This window comes from Schistocerca nitens, chromosome 10, assembly GCF_023898315.1.
Source record: "Schistocerca nitens isolate TAMUIC-IGC-003100 chromosome 10, iqSchNite1.1, whole genome shotgun sequence".
NCBI classification, from domain to species: Eukaryota; Metazoa; Arthropoda; class Insecta; order Orthoptera; family Acrididae; genus Schistocerca; species Schistocerca nitens.
In genome coordinates, this window is record NC_064623.1 from 24,553,187 (window position 1) to 24,573,673 (window position 20,487).

Here is a 20,487-nt window from a genome sequence, read left to right on the forward strand (position 1 = left end):
AAGCATATTCCGAAAGGAACCTAATTGGTGTACAATCTGGACCAGTAGACTTGCCTTTGTTTAATGACTTAAGTTGCTTCGCCACAACGGCTGTATCTAGCTCTAAGGTACACATGTTGGTAGCTGTTCTTGATTTGAGACCTGCAATATTTACTGCATCTTTTTCGGTGAAAGAATTCCGGAAAACTGTCTTCAGTAGCACCGCTTTATTGGCGCTGACATCAGAAACATCACGATTGATGTCCTGCAGTGAAGGTACTGACCTGTCTTGCTCCTGGTCAACTTTACCCAGAATCTCTTCGGATTTTCTGCCAGGTTTCGAGACAGAGACTCATTGTGGAAACTATTAAAGGTATCTCGCATTGAATTCCGCACTAAATTCAGAGCTTCTGTAAAATATCGCCAGTCTTGGAGATTTTCTGTGTTCTCTAAAAACTGGCATGTTTTTTCGTTGCTTTTACAACAATGTCCTGATCTGTTTGGCGCACCATGGTGGATCTGTTCCGACTCATATTAATTTACTTGGTATGAATCTCTCAATTTTCGTCAATATCATTTATCTGAATTTAAGCTGCATCTGTTCTACTGTTACATAGTTAGTTTGGAAGGAACGGAGACTATCTCTTGGGAAGCTTCCAAGCGAATTTTTATCTGCTTTTTTAAACAGACATAATTTGTATTAGTATGGTTAATTTGGATGTTACGGTATTCGGTCTCGCTACCACCTCGTGGTCAACATGCCCCATATCTGTCATGATGCTCTCTATTTACTTAGCATTGTTTCTTACCAAGGGATCCAGTATGTTATCGCAAACATTTACACTTCGTGTGGGCTCCTGACAGAATTACTTAAAACAATTTTCGTGGAACGCATTTTGTACCTACCATTTTGTGCCTACTACAAACTATACATATGTATTTCCGCCAAAATATCTAGAGAAGATTGAAGTCACCTCACCTATAATTGTATGAGTCGGGTACCTGTTCGAAATGAGACTCAAAGTTTCCTTGAACCCTTCAGCAACTGCAGCAGCCAATAATTAATTTATTCTAGTTTTCGAGTGTGACATGTACCCATAGTAACTTGCAGCAACTATCTGTTTAAATTTCACGAGAAGATTACGACTTCATAAAGTAACAAAGGTGTCACCACCAACTGGATTTAATCTGTCCTTTCTGAAACCTTTAGGTCCTCAGCAAAATTTCACCCGAACGTTTCCCCGGCTTTAGCCACCTTTCAGTGACTATATCAATTTCTGCTTCAGTGCTTTCTATGAGAGCATGGAGCTCTAGTTCTTTCCCAACATAGGACCCAATTTACAACTATAATACCAAGCTAACCACTTAGCCTCCTTCTGTATGTAATGGGCCCCTGATCTACTAATCGGAACTTGATACCCCACCACCCTATGGTGCAAGTGAAGGAATCTGCAAATTACATGGTCGCAGAACCATCTGAGCTTCTGATTAAGGCTCTCCACTCGTCTCTGTACCAAAGCTCCTATCAACAATGCTACGGATGATGAGCTTCGCCTTCTTCTTGCAAGCAAAACTCACTGTTTTTACCAGATACCGGCGGAAACCTCTTCTGGTCCGAAGTGACATCCGTCAATAGTAACAACATGAGCTACCACCTGTAATTGGCTGTACGCCATGCTCTTCATGCCATACGGAAGGATCTGTTCCATAACTGGGATGACTCCTCTCATTATGCACACAGTGTTCACAATGGACTTTTTTCCCCTCCTTGGCGGTCATATGCTTAACACTGGAGTTCCCAACAAGCAATAATTCCACCCTCTTTGAATATCTGGACCTGTAGGCCGAGAGTCTTCCTCTGAAATAGGGCAAGCCTGTTGGTAACGTGTGTGGTCTAGAAACTAGTGAGAACGATGATACTGTGGTCTCCTGGTAGCGTTCTAGGTAAGGAGATAGGATAGGAAGTGATGTGAAGAAGGAATGTAGGATGAGAGTTGGAAAGGGCCAAGAGTCCAGGATAAGGTGGGTTGGTGCTTTTATTTGGAGTGGAAGAAGTAGGATAGGTTTTAGCTGATAGGATGAATAGATTTTACGAATCGTATGGGAGAGGAAAACTGTTGAAATTATCTACATGGACATCTACATCTACGTAATTACTCTGCTATTCACGATAAAGTGCCTGGTAGATGGTTAAATGATTCACCTTCAAGCTCTCTACCGTTCCACTCTCGAACGGAGCGCGGGAAAAACGAGCACTTAAATTTTTTCTGTGCGAGCCCTGACTTCTCTTATTTTATCGTGATGATCATTTCTCCCTATGTAGGTGGGTGTCAGCAGAATGTTTTCGAAATCGGAGGAGAAAACTGGTGATTGAAATTTCATGAGAAGATCCCGTCGCAACGAAAAACGCCTTTGTTTTAATGATTGCCACTCCAATTCAAGTATCATGTCTGTGGCACTATCTCCCCTATACAAAACGAGCTGCTCTTCTTTGTACTTTTTCGATGTCATCCGTCAGAACCACCTGATGCGGATCCCACAGCGCAGTGCAGTACTTCCAGAATAGGGCGGACAATCGTGGTGTAAGCAGTCTCTTTAGTAGGCCTGTTGCACCTTCTATGTGCTCTGCCAATGAATCGCAGTCTTTGGTATGCTCTACCCACAACAATATCTATGTGATCGTTCCAATTTAGGTTATTTGTAATTGTAATCTCTAAGTATTTAGTTGAATTTAGAGCCTTTATATTTGTGTGACTTACCGCGTAATCGAAATTTAGCGGATTTCTTTTAGTACACATGTGAATAACTTCACACTTTTCTTTATTCAGGGTCAATTTCCACTTTTCGAAAAATATACATATCTTATCTAAATCATTTTTCAGTTCGTTTTGGTCCTCTGATGACTTTACAAGACGGTAAATTACAGCGTCATCTGCAAATAATCTTATAGGGCTACTCAGATTGTCTCCTATGCCGTTAATATAGATCAGGAACAATAGAGGGCTTTTAACACTTCCTTGTAAAACGCCGGATATTACTTCTGTTTTACTCGATGACTTTCCGTATATTACTACGAACTACCTTTCTGACAGGAAATCACGAATTCGGTCGCACGACTGAGGCGGTATTCCATAGGCACGCAGTTTGGGTAGAAGACGCTTGTGAGGAACGGTGCCGAAAGCATTCTGGAAATCTAAAAATACGGAATCAATTCCACATCCCCTGTCGATAACACTCATTAGTTCATGAGTATAAAGAGCTAATTGTGATTCGCAGGAATTATATTTTCTGAATCCGTGCTATGTGTCAATTAAACTGTTTTCTTCGAGGTACTTCATAATGTTCGAATAAAGTATACGTTCCAAAACCCTACTGCAAATGGACGTTAGTGATACAGGCCTGTAATTCAGCGGATTACTCCTACTTCCCTTTTTGGGTATTGGTGTGATTTAAGCAATTTTCCAGGCTTTAGGTACGGATCTTTCTGTGAGCGGGCGGTTGTATATACACACATCAAAAAAAAATTTTCATCACCTCGGTTCCCAGAACTCGTGAAGATAGACGCTGACTGTGGATTTTGTATCATAGACACAGAAATAAGTGCTAGAATCTTCCTCGTAACTGTGCAAGTCGCGCATGACGTGGTGCAGAGAGTTTGGTAGGAAATCGACTTCAAATGGGATGTGTGTCGCGTAAAAAAAAAAAAAAAAAAAAAAAAAAAAATGGAAGTTACGTTGAACCTGTATAGGCATAAGGTAAAAATCTTGGTGTATTTTGCTATAAAGTGCCACCAAAACCGTGGATGTAAGTTAAATGAATAAATCAATATGAGTTTTCAAAGTTGTAAAGTAATTGTTGATACAAATGATAAAAATGCAACTGAAAGGGAATACAGACGTGAAAAAATGAGATTGTAAAAAAATATAAAATGGCTAAGCAGGAATCAGAGAACGCACAGAGACGGTGATCTGAGCACGTACAGAGCCATACAGACACGAATGGAATGGGACAGATAACAATCGATAATGGTGGTAGGCAGTATCTTCGACTATACGCAGTACAATGGCTAGTAAGAAATATAAAATTAAGAAAACGTTATAAGATTGAACTAAAGTTATTGCGTATGAATGACATTGTTAACACCGTATTGCTGTGCACTTTCGTATCTTCACGATAAAAATTTGCAACTATTAAAGTGAAAGACTTTCGTCATGTTCTGTATAGGGTGATTCCGCTAAGGCGATCATTCCACATGTTTCTGGAGTCGCTTAAGATGCCTTAATTCTTTTTAACCCAGATGAATTGTAAGAAAAAAGTCGTCTCTAAACGACGTAAACTGTCTCATCATAGCAATTGATATCGGTATCAATATCGCTTTCTGAAACGGAACTATATTAATTTCTGCTGCTAGTGTGAGAGATCTCAGAGAAATGAATTCAAATGTGTTTCACCCCCCGAAATGCGAAAAATAGTTTCGAGCGAATTGCAGTATTCAGAACTTAGGCTTCGGTGTGAGCAGCACAGACAGTATTCACTTCCGTAGTCTGCTTTTTTTCACGCTTGAAACAACTTTATCAAACGAGAGTTGTATGGGCGATGGAATGATCAGAGAGAACTTTGTGTTCATAGTAAAAAAAATATAGATATTACAAATGCTTGTGAGATCCAAGATCCCCATGCCTACAAACAGCTCCGCTAATAACCGTAATACTAGAATTGGGGAAAACATTCACATCCCAAGAAAAAAAGGAAAAGCCTGAAGAATCTTTGTTACCGAGGGTAGAACTACATAAAATCTGCAGCAATACATTAAACTCGTGAACTTCATATATATGAAAACACTGTTAAAGAATATTTTATTGACAACTACTTTTATTCAGTAGAGGAGCATTAGTCTGCGTGACTGTGAACAGTGAATAAGTAACAAGTGTTGACTGAATGAAAACGGAACGAACTTTATGTGGATCTCATTTATTTGACAAAATTATGTCTTCGTTATGTTATGTAAGTGAATAAATTTAACACGATATAATGAAACTGATGCGAAGTCCGAAAATACAGAAGAATGTTCACTCATTAAAGGTGGAAGCCAACATCTACCACAGTTGTAAAAATGTATTTGCCAACTAGCTCCACAGCTGATCAACAGAACTGAAGAGCGTATGAGAAGATGAAGGAAATTACTCAAATAGTTAAGGAAGACGAAAATTTGATTGTTATGAATGACTGGAATTTGATTGTAGGAGAAAGAAGAGAAGGAAAAATAATTGGAGAAAATGGACTGGGGGAAGGAATGAAAGAGGAAGCCATCTGGTAGAATTCGGTACAGAGCATTATTTAGTATCGCTAACAATTGCTTTAAGAAATGATGAAAGAAGGTTGCATGTATGGAAGAGAACTGGGGACACTGGAAGGTTTCAGACTGATTATATAATGACAAGTCACAAATTTTGACAGCCAATATAAAACGGTAAGACATTTCACGGGCAAATGTGGACTCTTGACTATGATTTGTTGGTAATGAATTGCAGAACAAAACTGCAGAAATTGAAAACTGCGGGAAATTAAAATGTTGGGACATAGATAAATAAAAGGAACCGGAGGTTGCCGAGAGTATTAATGAGAGCATTAGGCAAAGTGGGACTGAAGCAGGGGAAGGAACACAACAGAAGACGACTGGGTAGCTTTGAGACATAAAATAATAAAGGTAGCAGAGGATAACACCTGCAAACAGACAAGGCCTAGTAGAAACCCTTGGATAACGCAGGTGACGCTCGCTTTAATTCAGGAAAGAAGATAACAAAAAAACAGGCAGTCGAAAAGGACAACAGACGTGTGAAAAAAAGATTCACAAATAATAGCTAAGCGGGAATGGGTAGAGGATACATGCAAGGAATATACTGTTTGAAATTCTGAAGGCAATAAGGGTACAATATACAGAGAAGTTATTTAGAACTTGTACAGAAACCAGACGGCAGTTATAACAGTCCAGGGGCATGAAAGAGATGAAGTTGTTGAGAAGGAAGTAAGACATACTTGTAGCAAATCTCTGATGTTGTTCAGTCTGTACATTTCGGAAACAGTACAAGAAACTAAGGATAAATCCGGAAAAAGAATTAAAGTTGAGGGAGAAGAACCAAAAACTTAGCGGTTTGCCAGTGACATTGCAATTCTGTCAGACGGTAAAAGATTTCGAAAAATAGTTGAACGGAATGGACAGTATCTTCAAAAGAGATTATAAGATGAACAAAACAGAAGTAAATCAAGGGCAATGGAGTGTATTCGAATTAAATCAGGTGATGCTGAGAGAGATAGACTGGAAAATGAGAAATTAAATTTAGTAGATGAGTTTTGATACTTGGGCTGTAAAATAACTGATGTTGGCCGAAATAGAGAGGATATAAAATGCGCACAGTCAACAGCAAGAAATGCATTTTTGAAAAAGAGGAATTTGTTTATATCTAATAAAGATTTAAATGTTAGGAATTATTTACTGAAGTGAAACATGGACGATTAACAGTTGAGGCAAAAAGAGAATAGAAGCTTTTGAGATGTTGTGTTACAGAAGAATGTTGAAGATTAGATGGGTAGATCACGTAACTAATGAGGAGATACAGAATAAAATTGGGGAGAAAATAAATTTGTGGCACAACCTGATTAATAAAGGCATCAGTTGACAGGAAACATTAGAGACGTCAAGGGATCATCGATTTAGTATTGGAAGGAAGTGTGGGAGGGTAAAAATTGTGGAAGGAGGCACAGGGGTAAGTAAAGTAAGTTGCATTAGTTACTCAGAGATGAAGAGGCTTGCATGGGACTGACCAGCATGGAGAGCTTCATCGAAACAGTCTTTGGACTGAAGACCACAAAGCTGATAACAGATTTTACATGTAAGCGAGCGAAATCCACACAATGTAAATTGTCAAAGGATAAATAAATAAATCAAATAAAATCAACTTGGCATTCAACGTTTCAACTGGATGAGTGAGTACGAAAATAAATTTTTGATGTGAGAGCATTTGAAAATGTGAAGTACTTACTAACATCTACAAGATTTCCAATGGAACTGAGGAAAAATTTTGCTAACTGTTATGTCTGGAACGTAGTATTATACAGCAGTGAAAAGCATGGAAAGTTGAAAAGAAAGAAGAAAGATATTTAGGAAGTTCTTAAATGGGGGTTTGGAGAAGAATGCTTATGGTGAAGTGGATAGGTAGATTTAAGAGTGAAGAAGGGGCAAAGAAAATAGGGGAAGAAAGGAGATTATTAGAAGTGATCAGAAAGAGGAAAAAAATTTGGCTGCGACAAATAATTATATACGGAAAACTGTGAGGATTGAGATGATAAGGCAGGAAGAGATTTGGAATGATGGACAACATTAGAAGAGGACGAAATTACAAATAGATGAAGGAAGATACTCAGAACAGGACATGATGGAGAGCTGAAACCTGTCACAAGACAGATACACTGGAGAAAAAAAATGATGCTGATTCATAGAAACAAGAATTGAGAAAACACTGGGTATTAAAAAAACCAATCCAGTTGGTAAAATTAGGTTTTTATGGGTTTTATTGTTTTTAGGGGAATTTTCTTACACTGAAAATGAAATAGTTCAGTTTAAATTCTTATGATCAATATAGTAAAAACATTAACCCATGCTTACAAGGACTTTATTCTAAAAAATTAAGAAATTGTAACAGAGCACTCTTAAGAAGTCTTTACTAACGTTAACAAAATCTTGGATCACATTGTAATTTATTAAGGTGCCACTCATATCCTCTGACAACTGTCGGTGGTTTGTAGAGTCCTGGACCTTCTTCAAGCAGACAGCACCAATACCACACAAGCTGTTAAACTGAGAATTGATCTTTTTACGAAGTCCTGGTATGGAACCCAGGTTCGTTGTTTGTCTTCAGTCTGAAGACTGGTTTGATGCAGCTCTCCATGCTGCTCTATCCTCGCAAGCATTTCCGTCTCTGAATAATTTCTGCAACCAACATCCTTTTAAACCTGATTACTGTATTCATGTCCTAGTCTCCCTCTACTATTTTTACCTCACACACTTTTCCTCCAGTATTAAATTGTTGATCCCTTGATGTCTCAGAACGTGTACTATCAACCAGTCCCTTCTTTTAGTCAATTTCTTTTCTCCCCGATTATATTCAGTACCTCCTCATTAGTTGCGTGATCTACCCATCTAAGCTTCAGCATTCTTCTGTAGAACAACATTTTAAAAGTTTTTACTCTCTCCTTGTCTGAACTGTTTATTACCTGTGTTTCACTTTCATACAAGGTTAACTCCAGACAAATACCTTCGGAAAAGAATTTCTAACACTTAAATTTATATTCGATATTAACCAATTTCTCTTTTTCAGAAACGCTTTTCTTGTCATTGCCAGTCTACATTTTATATCCTCTCTACTTCGACCATCAACAGTTATTTGGCTTCCTAAGTACCAAAACTCCTTTACTACTTTAACTGTCTTATTTCCTTATCTAATTCCCACAGCATCACCTGATTTAATTCCACTACATTCCATTATCCCCGTTTTGCTTTCGTTTATGTTCATCTTATATCCTCCTTTCAGGACACTGTCCATTCCATTCAACTGCTCTTCCAAGTCATTTGCTGTCTCTGACAGAATTACAGTGTCATCGGCAAAAACCTTGAGGTTCTTATTTCTTCTCCTTTACTGCTTGCTGCATATACAGATTGAATAACATTGGGGATAGGTTACAACCATGTCTCACTCCCTTCTCAACCACTGCTTCCTCTTATAACTGTCATCTGGTTTCTGTACAAATTGTAAATAATCTTTCGCTCCCTGAATTTTATCCTTGCCACATTCAGAATTTGAAAGAGAGTATTCTAGTCAAAACTGTCAAAAGCTTTCTCTGGGTCTACAAATGCTATAAACGTAGGCTTTCCTTTCCTTAACCTGTCTTCTAAGACAAGTCGTAGGGTCAGCATTGCCTCGGGTGTTCCTACATTTCTACGGAATCCAAACTGATCTTCCCCGAGGTCGGCTTCTACCAGTTTTTGCATTCTTCTGTAAAGGATTCGTGTCAGTATTTTGCAACCACAACTTATTAAGGTTCACGTCTCTCACCACCTGCTTTCTTTGGAAATTATATTATTACATTCTTCTCGAAGTCTGTGGGTATACATCTTGCACACCAGGAGCCATGGATGGCTTTTCCAAGAATATCAGCAGTTCTGACGGAGTGTTGTCTACTCTGGGACCCTATAAGAACGTAATAAAAAAAACGAAAGGAAAAAAGCACTGAAATCCTTTCACTAATTTCCTAACATGCTAGATCCAAGATTCAGAGGAAAATTTAACTGGTCAACAAGAGTAAAGTGCAGAAAACTGGTTCACAGAGATGCATTCAGAGCAGATTGCAAGTGCTATGTCTTTTAGGATAGCAGATTCTGATTATTTTCTTGCCAATATGTTTTCCGATGCATTTTAACACAGTTCTGACCAAACAAATGGTTGAATATAACGTTATGAAAACAGCATAAAAGGAAACTTAGCAACAACATTCATTACTTTTGTGAGAAGTCTATTTCTTGCCCTGCCAGTACTGCAACCAGTGAGAGAATCTTCTCCACCTACAGGTTTGTTTGGTCAAAACTACGAAATGATTTAGGAGAGAAAAGAGCTGATGAATTAGTACATACATTTCTGCCTGCTTCCAAAAGGCGCCGAACTGTACTTTTCAATCATTACGATTCTACGTTTATTTAAACGTTTTTTTCTAGAAGTTAAATATTTCTTATATTTCAAGAAAAGTTAAAATACAGTGTTAATAAAATAAATTCTTCTGACAGCGAATAGATGCTTCCAATAAATATGACGGCTCTTTTTAATTTGTGTAAGGCTAACTATGTATCATTTAGTATGTTAATTTAATTTACATAACTAAATACAGTTGGGTTTTATTGATATTTTGGCACGATTTTATATGTTTTTTTTAAAAAATAAACCTCATGGTTTCTTGGGTAGAATTAAAATGTAACAACCCTGATAGGAACAAGCGGGTAAGGGCCATGTACTCTTAGACATAATATTTCTACATGAAGTTACTTATTTTTCTGTTTTTATTTGCTTTTTCTTGCACATGGAGTCTGACTGGCCATCGATGATAGGTACTACGGTAGCTGGTCTCATGATATCCAGCTCTTGAAAGAATATCACCAACAATACGCTGTAGAGAATTGGTGCTAGAGTTAGTCCCACTTTCTGTGACTAGCTTACAACACCTGAAGATTCAATCTGTCCGAGTTGTTCATGAGAGAGTCGGACTGCAAAATAAAGCCAAGCTTCCCCGTTGGTCCATACATCTACTGGATTTGGTAGACTTTTCAGTAGCCTATCACCGAAAGTGTTCTTTCTTAGAAAACAAATTATCTAACAGGCACAGTACAAAGTCGAGAAAGGTGAGAATGTCACGTCCTCCAACTGTAAAGAAATCGCTAAGAGCTATAACGGACAGAGGCGCGGGCATTTGCGTCACAACAGGCCGAAAAATCAATATTACATTCTGTGAGGATGGAAGACGGCGGAAGCCTTAAAGTTGCAGGATACGTGGCGCTTATGTCGGACAAACAAAATGTAATCCTCGCAAACAGCGAATGGTTGGTTTACAATATGAGTTTTCAGTGTCAGACAGTTTCATTGTCAAAAAAGACTCGCACTTTGCAAGAGCTTCAATGACGCGATGCCACAACGAGCGGTTACCCACACTCATTGCTGCTTCAAAATTTACGCAGCTGCTTTGATCGTTACCCGTTATTCTAGAAGTTCAAATACGGAAGTTTTCACCAGCTGCGGATTTTCAAACTGGCGACTTCATAACCCCCCCCTCCCCCCCCCCCCCTCCCAACAGAATTTATTCTTCTATTGACAACACAAGAACTTTTATGTTTTCAAGAGTTAAGCATCCGTTTCATCTAAGTACGCCCTTTTACCTGACAGCTTTCTTCGTGGTCTAATAGTGCCATTGACTACTACACCAGATAGCCTCGGATTTTGTGTGACTAAAGCGTCTGAATGCCGGTCCAAGATTAATCTACATTCTTTCATTTGTTAGAGAGCTTCCTTTGCGCTGTATTGGCTAGTGTCATTCATTGACTACTAACCCGCCTAGTATTGGTTTTGATTTTTCTGTGATGGAGAAGTCTTCAACAGGGGTTCAAAAAATTCCCGTTTGGACAAATCTTGAGCCACTTGGATACGTAAGCATCGGTCTCAATATGGAATATGCGAGGGCTTTCAATAAATTATAAGCCGTACAGCATTAATTCAGTTTCATTTATCTGACGATGCATTTTTCACCAACAATTGTCTACATCGAAATGTAGAATCAAAAACTACTACGTCAAAAATATCTGAAAGATAGCATAGAGTATCTTACACTGCACTGAAAGAAGTGGAAAGAAGTTGTTACACAATTAGGAATTTATTCTAGAACATCTACGGAATGAAGCAGCAGCAACTTCACAACTAATTAAGAGTCGTTACTGCCTTGCTGCGCACTTACAGAGAACTGGTATGTAATCTCCGCACAGTATGTAATTTATAATAAAGTGGACCTTGCTTTGAACTGGCACCATATGCTAACTTGTAAAAAGTTACAACACTGGCAAATGCTGTAGTGAGAAGCTTTTAAACAGACAACTATGTACCAACATCATGAGCGTTTAAATAAATAACATTAAATAATGTCTAAATCAAACAACTTTCCCGGTACGTACACCAAGTTACGTGGAGGAATTGGAACGAAAATTGGCTAGGAGATTGAATCAACTAGAAACGTTTTTCTCGTGCTTAACTACAGTCAATTAAAATGAAATACGATCTGAAATGCTTACCTCTTTCTGTTGAAAGTCAGGGCATAAACTACGCATCAGAAATATGCTATGCTACAACTTAAAGACACTGTTGCACCGTCGTCGTCCCCTTAACTAATGTGCCACATAGCCTTGCTTGCGATGACGGCCCATTATTAATGGAATTAATGCTGGACAGCAAGAGCGGGGACAAACGCACGTCGGCCGACATTTTCGCAGGATGCCACCTTCCCCTCTGAGTCCTGAATTGACGTAGGGGCCGAGAGCGAGCAGTTCAGCAGGTGGCCGTCGGATGGCGCGCGCGCTGCTGGCCGATCAATGTAATTGAGCCAGATTGCCTAGCAACGGGAGAATGTGCGCAGATGGGTGCGTTCATTTTATGGCTCGAGGGGAAGTCGCGAAATGGGCGTGTCGCATGCAAGTGTTACGTCAACTTTGTGTTTCGAGATTTACCCCTCTTACCATTGCGCAATACCAGTTCGAGCATCGTACTTCGTCTTATACAGTCCCATTGCCATCGCCATCCAGAGTTGAAATGGGTCACATCTGTTGCCTTTACTAATTCGTTCACTTTTAGGCAGAGTCTTTAAAAATCGATGTTCACTTAGATCGCAACGTGAGTTGAGAACTTGTGATACGGGCGTTTTCCTTGCCTTCAACTGACACAAATGACTTGATCTAATTGCAGAATTATTGAATTGTTTCCCGATGTACAGATTGTCATTTCAGTCGCTTGTTCAACGCTACGCACCGAATTAACGATCACATAAATAATCAACTTCAAAAATACATAAATATGATAACAACAGGGCAAAGTAAATAGTACCAGACTGACTAAATTTCACAAGAACTGCATGGCATATTGTTTCATTATATTGTTCGGTATTAGTCCGTTGCCCCGTAGTATTGAGAAGTACTCTCAATGTTCCGTACCTCGATGAGTAAAAACGAAACCTATGTAGGATTGCTTTGCTGTCCAACAGTTAGAAACCCATTCTCTCAGGAGTGGGTAGACGTGTCACGGTGAAATGTATGTCATATTCTGAGTTCTAGAGCACTTCGGTGGTATAAAGTACTGAAGCTTCTCAATAAGCGCAATCAAAAGATACGGCCATTTATGACACACATTTTCATACTCGCAAACTCACTCATCAAAACCTATACGGTACTTCCTGTTGGCCTACAATTATGAAAATTGGCAAAAACGAACATTACACAGTACAACCAAAGGGAAAGAAACGAAAACTGCAAATTTGTAATTATATCACACGCAAAAAAATTTTCCATCATTTTTTATCTGAGTGTCTGTCCGTCTGTTAAGATTCCTTTTTTCTCAGATACAGGCAGACTTGTCTCCGAATGTTTGTTTCACATACAACTTTAAACGTCATACACTACTGGCCATTAAAATTGCTAAACCAAGAAGAAATGGAGATGATAAACGGCTATTCATCGGGCAAATATATTATACTAGAACTGACATGTGATTACGTTTTCACGCAATTTGGGTGCGTAGATCCTGAGAAATCAGTACCCACAACAACCACCTCTGGCCGTAATAACGGCCTTGATACGTCTGGGCTTTGAGTCAAACAGAGCTTGGATGGCGTGTACAGGTACAGCTGCCCATGCAGCTTCAACACGATATCACAGTTCATCAGGAGTAGTGACTGGCGTATTGTGACGAGCCAGTTGCTCGGCCGCCATTGACCAGACGTTTTCAATTGGTGAGAGATCTGGAGAATGTGCTGGCCAGGCAGCAGTCGAACATTTTCTGTATCCAGAAAGGCCCGTACAGGACCTGCAACATGCGGTCGTGCATTATGCTGCTGCAATGTGGGGTTTCGCAGAGATCGAATGAGGGGTAGAGCCACTGGTCGTAACACATCTGAAATGTAACGTCCACTGTTCAAAGTGCCGTCGGTGTGAACAAGACGTGACCAAGACGTGTAACCAATGGCACCCCATACCCCATACCATTACGCTGGGTATCGCCAGTATGGCGATGGCAAATACACGCTTCCAGTGTGCGTTCACCACGATATAGCCACACACGGATGCGACCATCATGATGCTGTAAACAGAACCGGGATCCATCCGAAGAAAATTACGTTTTGTCATTCGTGCACCCAGGTTCGTCGTTGAGTACACCATCGCAGATACTCCTGTCTGTGATGCAGCGTCAAGGGTAACCGGAACCACGGTCTCCGAGCTGATAGTCCGTGCTGCTGCAAACGTCGTCGAACTGTTCGTGCAGATGGTTGTTGTCTTGCAAACGTCCCCATCTGTTGACTCACGGATCGAGACGTGGCTGCACGATCCGTTACAGCCATGCGGGTAAGATGCCTGTCATCTCGACTGCTAGTGATACGAGGCCGTTGGGATCCAGCACGGCGTTCCGTATTACCCTCCTGAAGCCACCGATTGCATATTCTGCTAACAGTCATTGGATCTCGACCAACGCGAGCAGCAATGTCGCGATACGATAAACCGCAATCGCGATATTCTACAATCCGACGACCTGTATCAAAGTGGGAAACGTGATGGTACGCATTTCTCCTCCTTACACGAGGCATCACAACAACGTTTCACCAGACAACGCCGGTCAGCTGCTGTTTGTGTATGAGAAATCGGTTGGAAACTTTCCTCTTGTCAGCACGTTGTAGGTGTCTGCCACCGTCGCCAACCTTGCGTGAATGCTCTGAAAAGCGAATCATTTGCATATCACCGCATTTTCTTCCTGCCGGTTAAATTACGCATCTGTAGCACGTCATCTTCGTGGTGTAGCAATTTTATTGGCCACTAGTGTATTAAGATGAATTCACTCTAAGAGCGTTGTGACAGAATTTGCGTAGGATTGAATGGTACGCGAATTTCAAGACTACTGTGCCACATTGTTTCTTTTGGTATGTCATGTTAAAATGACAACGAATAAACAGTGAATACGCAAAGTCATTTTAGTAAACAGTTAACTCCCATGCAGTTAACACTAATAGTATGTATCCTTGGAAACTACTGCAGTATCTTTGCATGACAAACGAACGCTTTCTGTCGTTCGCGTACGTTTGAATGAAAAATTGTTCTCTTGAAATTACTTTTGAAAATAGTTACATATGGAAGACTGAAGTAATTGCTGTATTCTTCTTTGCAATGTCCTTGAATTTCAGCAATGTTTAAAGATGTACTGATTGTCGTGAAAGAACGAGTATATATTACAAATTTGATATAAACAGTTGAAATAAGTAAGTACTTTTTAATACACTCCCAGTACCTAAATTCGACAGTTATTTTGGTACTCTACCACGTATAATCTTAACTTTCTTCTCCTTGAAAAATATACAGGTATGCGCAGCGATAACGTAGTATACATCCATAAGGTTATCTGTTCACATTAGTTATTCGGGTCGAGGTTATTACCATCGGTAACTCAACATTTCAATTGCAAAACGTAATAGTAGACGGTGCAATATAATTAGTAACTTATGTGTCACAGGGTTGCAAGTTTTATTGTTACGAATTGACAGTATTTAATTATTTGTTTCTTTGCTCTTTCTCGAAGTCGTTCCCAGCTTTGCACTTTAAATTTTGTGGCATGTTACACGGGTAGTAGGGATTAGGCGAGTTCTCGGTCGTAGTCTGCTGTCGTCACATCCGGTGTCAAGGTCGATCGAGTGTCGACGTACACTCAAGGTCGATCCAGTAGTAACGGCATTTAAATCTGCAGATGTCAGTCGCGCCCCATCGAACCAGTCATTGAAGTGCGTGCGCTCTTACCAACTTTCAGTGCCGCGCCACGCATATGTGATGTTTCTGCAATGAACAAGCTGCCAATTTGCCTGTCGGTTAAGTGATTGCTTGTTGTATTGCACCCATTTGTTCCAGTGCTGAGTATGTATCAAACTAAAGTTTTGTTTCCTGTTCAGAGAGAGAGAATTATTAGCGTTCATTGAAGTTAAGTTACATTTATGTATTACGATGGGTGATAACTGAAACTACAGTGGAACCTTTGCGAACGTTACTTGAAAATTTGCTGAAGATTAGGGGTACGTCAGCTTAGTACTGAGTACTTTTTTTTTTTTTCAGCAGATATACCGATTTATGGTGCACTTCCGTTCCCAAAGTGGTTTCGTAGAACATCTAACGCCTTCGTGTTACTGAATTGTACGTTTTCCGCGTTGTTAAGTCCTCTGCGTCCTTTGATGAAAAGTGAACTTATTTGTAAAACTAAATGCATATTCTTTTTATCATGATAGTAATAATAACACGGCATAGGAAACTACCGAGGAAAATGTCTTTATTGGATAATGGTAAAATTTTGATTTTATCCATACTGGATCAGAGGTCGTGGTTGTCAATTTCAATGTTAAAAAATATATCAGCTCAACCACTTGTTTATAGTGTAAAACACTAAGATTGACGCGTTTCGGAAGTCAAGCTTCCATCATCAGAATAATAAAAAGTAAAAGAACCTGTTAAAACTCGCTAAAATGGAACATGCACCAGGCACAATAAAATTGATAATAAAATTAAACCATCGTGGCTGCAACAAGGGAAGTAGCCACGATGTTTTATTTTTATTATGTTTTATTGTGCCTGATGCATGTTCCATTTTAGCGAGTTTTAACAGGTTCTTTTACTTTTTATTATGCTGATGATGGAAGCTTGACTTCCGAAACGCGTCAATCTCAGTGTTTTACACTATAAACAAGTGGTTGAGCCGATGTATTTTTTAACATTAATGGTAAAATATTTTTTTGAATTCTAATCTTCTGTTATTGTTAGATTTTCGCGTACAACGTTACTAATTTTAAGTTTTGTTTTTTCATCAATCTAAGAGGAAAAAACCTCAAGTACTTTCTGCATGCGCACTTCCTTGTAAAGTTTGCCCAAGACGAAAGTTTTCTTTAGCGACGCGTTAAAAAGTTTATAATTATGCCTACTGTGTAAAAAAAACTGTAGGTTATGATTTTCGAACGTATTTGGTCTTAATGACGTGTTTAACCATGGGCCAGCGTGCTTGGAAAGCGTTTTCCTTGGTAATTATTTCTCAACTATACAGTTACTGGAAAAAAAAACCTTCGATTTAACATCTCTTGATTTCAAAAGTATAAGACCTTGTGTAATTTCAACATGTGAAGTTCTGTCAATGCAGTTTTCTCTTTTTTACCTCTATATACTCCGTAAATCCCTATGAAATCCATAATAGTGTGTTCTTTTAATGGTGACATATATGACAGTTTTTTTGTGTTCGTGCCATGTATCTGGGCAGTAAGGGAAGAACAGTTGTAGACGTGCCTCTGTGTATGCTTTTAATAGCGTAATTTTATCGTTTTGGGCTTACTAGAGCGAAAGGTGAAACCAAGGAATATTCACTCACAGGTAAACCACTGAAATCTCGTTCTTGAAATTTTAGAAGTAGGGTTTCTCGAAATTGAATGATTCTGTCTTTGAATGTCCGCCAGTTGAAACTTTCAGCATTTCTGTTCGATTCTCCTAGAAGGCGTACAAGTCTATCATCATTAGACTGACAATAGCCAGCACAGAGATATTCCAGCAGTCATTCTTTCCAAGCCCTATCGATACATGGAATGAAACGAATTTTATCATACGATTCACTGGCAAGTGTCACTCCCATAGACTCTACAGTGATTTGAGTGTAGAAATAGATAAAAGCATAAACTTCTGATGTGAAATGCACTGGATATGCGATTAATAGTTAGCCTACGAAAAACGTCACTGAAGAGGCAACCATCAAACAGCACTGTGTTTTTATCACGTTGTCCACAAGCGCACCCATATTGATTTCATTTAACATCGGCTAGAAATGGTGGCATTCTCATGTACAGAAATCACGATTGCGTCGTTCCGTATCAAATGACCCAATTTAAAGCATGCTCCCAGCTCGACCATTTAACATTTTGGTTAAATTTGTACAGAATGTATCTAAGGAAACTGCATTAACCGATGCCCAGTTTCAGCTCCATCTGCACCATATCCAGTTTTGTCGAAATTTCTCCGGAATCAACATAAGGCAAGTGCATGAACTTATGCATAGTTTCAAGACCATCTGTAACTTGGGTGTAAGTACCACAGCCGTTTTCACAAAGGTTAGTCTTTTTGGGACTAGAAACACGCAAAAAAAAAAAAAATCCTGGAGTTCTGCAAGTCATTGTTCCTGACCTAATAGAGCTAGGGCCCTGCAACTTGCCATCCTAACATAACTTTCTGCATAGAAGACAGAAATAACATAAATGTAGATCAGAGAGCAATGCCCATTGCACAGTCTCACAACTTGCAAAAGTTTTACCATGACAAAATTTCCCCACCCTCTTTCTTGTTTTCTTAGTCATTATTTGATATACTCTTGCGTTACCTCTATTTGACTTTGCGTTGATAACCTTGTGCTCATCTGCTAAAAATCCTGTGCATCCTGCCATCGCACTTTACTGATTCCCGTTATGTCTGACTTAAAGCCGTGCATTTGTCTTTTTAAGTTCTCTAATGTACCTATCCCATCAAAGGATCTAACTCTCTACACAGGGACACGTAGGCCGCGAGAGTTTTCTGATGGCAACATCCTTCCGAGTAGTTCCCGTCCGGACATTCGAATGGTATACCGTTTCACCTGCAAAATATTTTACGCAAGAGAATGTCATCCTCATTAAAGCAACTCCCATCTTTTCTCTTCCCCATTTGTATGTTTTTGGGTCTCTTATTGTTGCTGCACATGCACTTTGCCACTAACCCTTTAACAACCCCCAGTTTTTAAATTGCTAGCAAATTTAACGTCCATCTTACTTTTCGCTGTGGTATACTGCCAATACCCAGTGTTTACAGAAAAAAATGGTTCAATTGGCTCTGAGTACTGCGGGACTTAACATCTGAGGTCATCAGTCCCCTAGAACGTGGAAATACTTAAACCTAACCAACCTAAGAACATTACACACATCCATGCCCGATGCAGGATTCGAACCTGCGACCGTAGCGGTCGCGCGGTTCCAGACTGTAGAATCTAGAACCGCTCGGCCACACCGACCGGCAGTGTTTACAGACGTTCTGTTTAAAGCCTATTGTGAATGATCACCAAACCATTTTTATCCTCCAGTTTATTTCTTCAGGTTTACTCAATTGTTGTTTTCAGTTGTCCTTAGTGTGTATAGCCGTCGACTGTCCCTATCGGCATACCGATTGCTTATTATTTTTACTGTAATTATTTTTTTCCTCCTTCAGTTAAAGGAGAATATTTTTTTTTAAAAAAGGAAAGGACCTGATGGCAGTGTTCCTGGATTTGAAAAAAGCGTGTGACAATGTACCCAGGGGTAAAATATGGGAATGTCTGAGAAAACATAATGTTCCTGATTCATTAATTAAAGAAGTTCAGATACTGTATAAAGGCTGTGAAAGCAGTGGACAAGTATGATGTGGAGGGTCAAAATCGTGTAAGGGGGAACGTTCATGAAATTCACCGAAAATGTTTATTTTCAGGTTTTTTCTTTGTTAGTAGAACTCATGGACAGTAGGTTTCCAAAGTTTCAATGATGAAGTCACATCAGGAGTACCTGAACAGCCACTTTTTGAAGCAACGCTTCAGTATGTACAGGCTCAGAGGGGTAACAACCCCTAAATTCACAAGGAGAGGCTTCTAAATTCTATCCTGGATGTTGTGAAGCCCACTTACAGGTTTTTGGTCGCGCCTGAACTTCTAAAAAACTGTATGCATGGCAGAACCCACAATCCAAATGAGCCTCTAAAATCACTCATGTGGAAACGATACCCTAAAATTATATTTTCACCTGCTACACCTGTCAGAACTGCAACTTATGGTGCAGTTCTAGTATTTAATGATGAGAACGTAAGGAGGATGAACTTGTTAGAGAGAATGGACTTTAAGAGAGGAAATTTCACTTAAGGCCTCTTGAGAAAAATAAATCTACAGCGTCTCTCTTCAAATGAGAAGTTTGTTGAAGATACAGTAAAGGGAAGAAGGCAGAACACAAGAAAACAGAAGAGAAGCATTGAAGGGAAAGAGGACCCTGAGTCCAAATCTGGGACCTTCTGAAGAGATGACATATGAAAATACGTTAGCTAGAACTTTAAATTACAGTTCCTGAGAATTATGTTTTTTTAAAGTATATATACCTTTCTCTCCGAATGTATGAAGAATTATAAAATTTTGTACACTTATTACTATAAACCCAATAAATTTCGTCTCAAGAATAAATTCTGAAATTTTGAGTATAAGCTGGGATATGGAGCAATGTGCTTGTAATTTTGCACGAATTTTATATTATACTTACATAATTATAATTAAAAAATTATTAAAATTCTCCTATTCGATATATTCAAGAAACCTCGTGAGAGAAGCTCACTATATGCAAAGAGATCAAACAGAGAAAATTTTGTAGTACTCTTTTGAATAGTTTCTGAGAAAAAGAGCGCACATTTCACTTTCGAAAATAAAATTTTTAAATTCTGTAAAGGTAAATATATATAATCCAAAAAACTGAACAGTAATGATGTTAGGTTGTTGTAAAGCATGGTACAAAATTTCATTGCTGTAGTCTTGAAAATTGTGGATTTGTTGCATGTTTTAAATAGTGTGTATTTTTCACGAACGTCCTTCCTTAAGATAGAGAGAGGTATTCATCTAG

General features: G+C 39.1%; 1 protein-coding gene across 3 annotated transcripts in view; it reads right to left on the minus strand.

The window, feature by feature from the left end:
- Positions 1–12,082, minus strand: part of LOC126210494 (kelch domain-containing protein 2-like) — a 124,945-nt gene extending 112,863 nt beyond the window's left edge. For all 3 annotated transcript variants that reach the window (XM_049939729.1, XM_049939728.1, XM_049939727.1), the window contains exon 1: positions 11,858–12,082. In XM_049939729.1, the coding sequence (XP_049795686.1) occupies positions 11,858–11,893 (36 nt within the window). In that variant the 5' untranslated portion in view covers positions 11,894–12,082. The remainder of the gene's footprint in view (positions 1–11,857) is intronic.
- Positions 12,083–20,487: the final 8,405 nt, after the last annotated feature.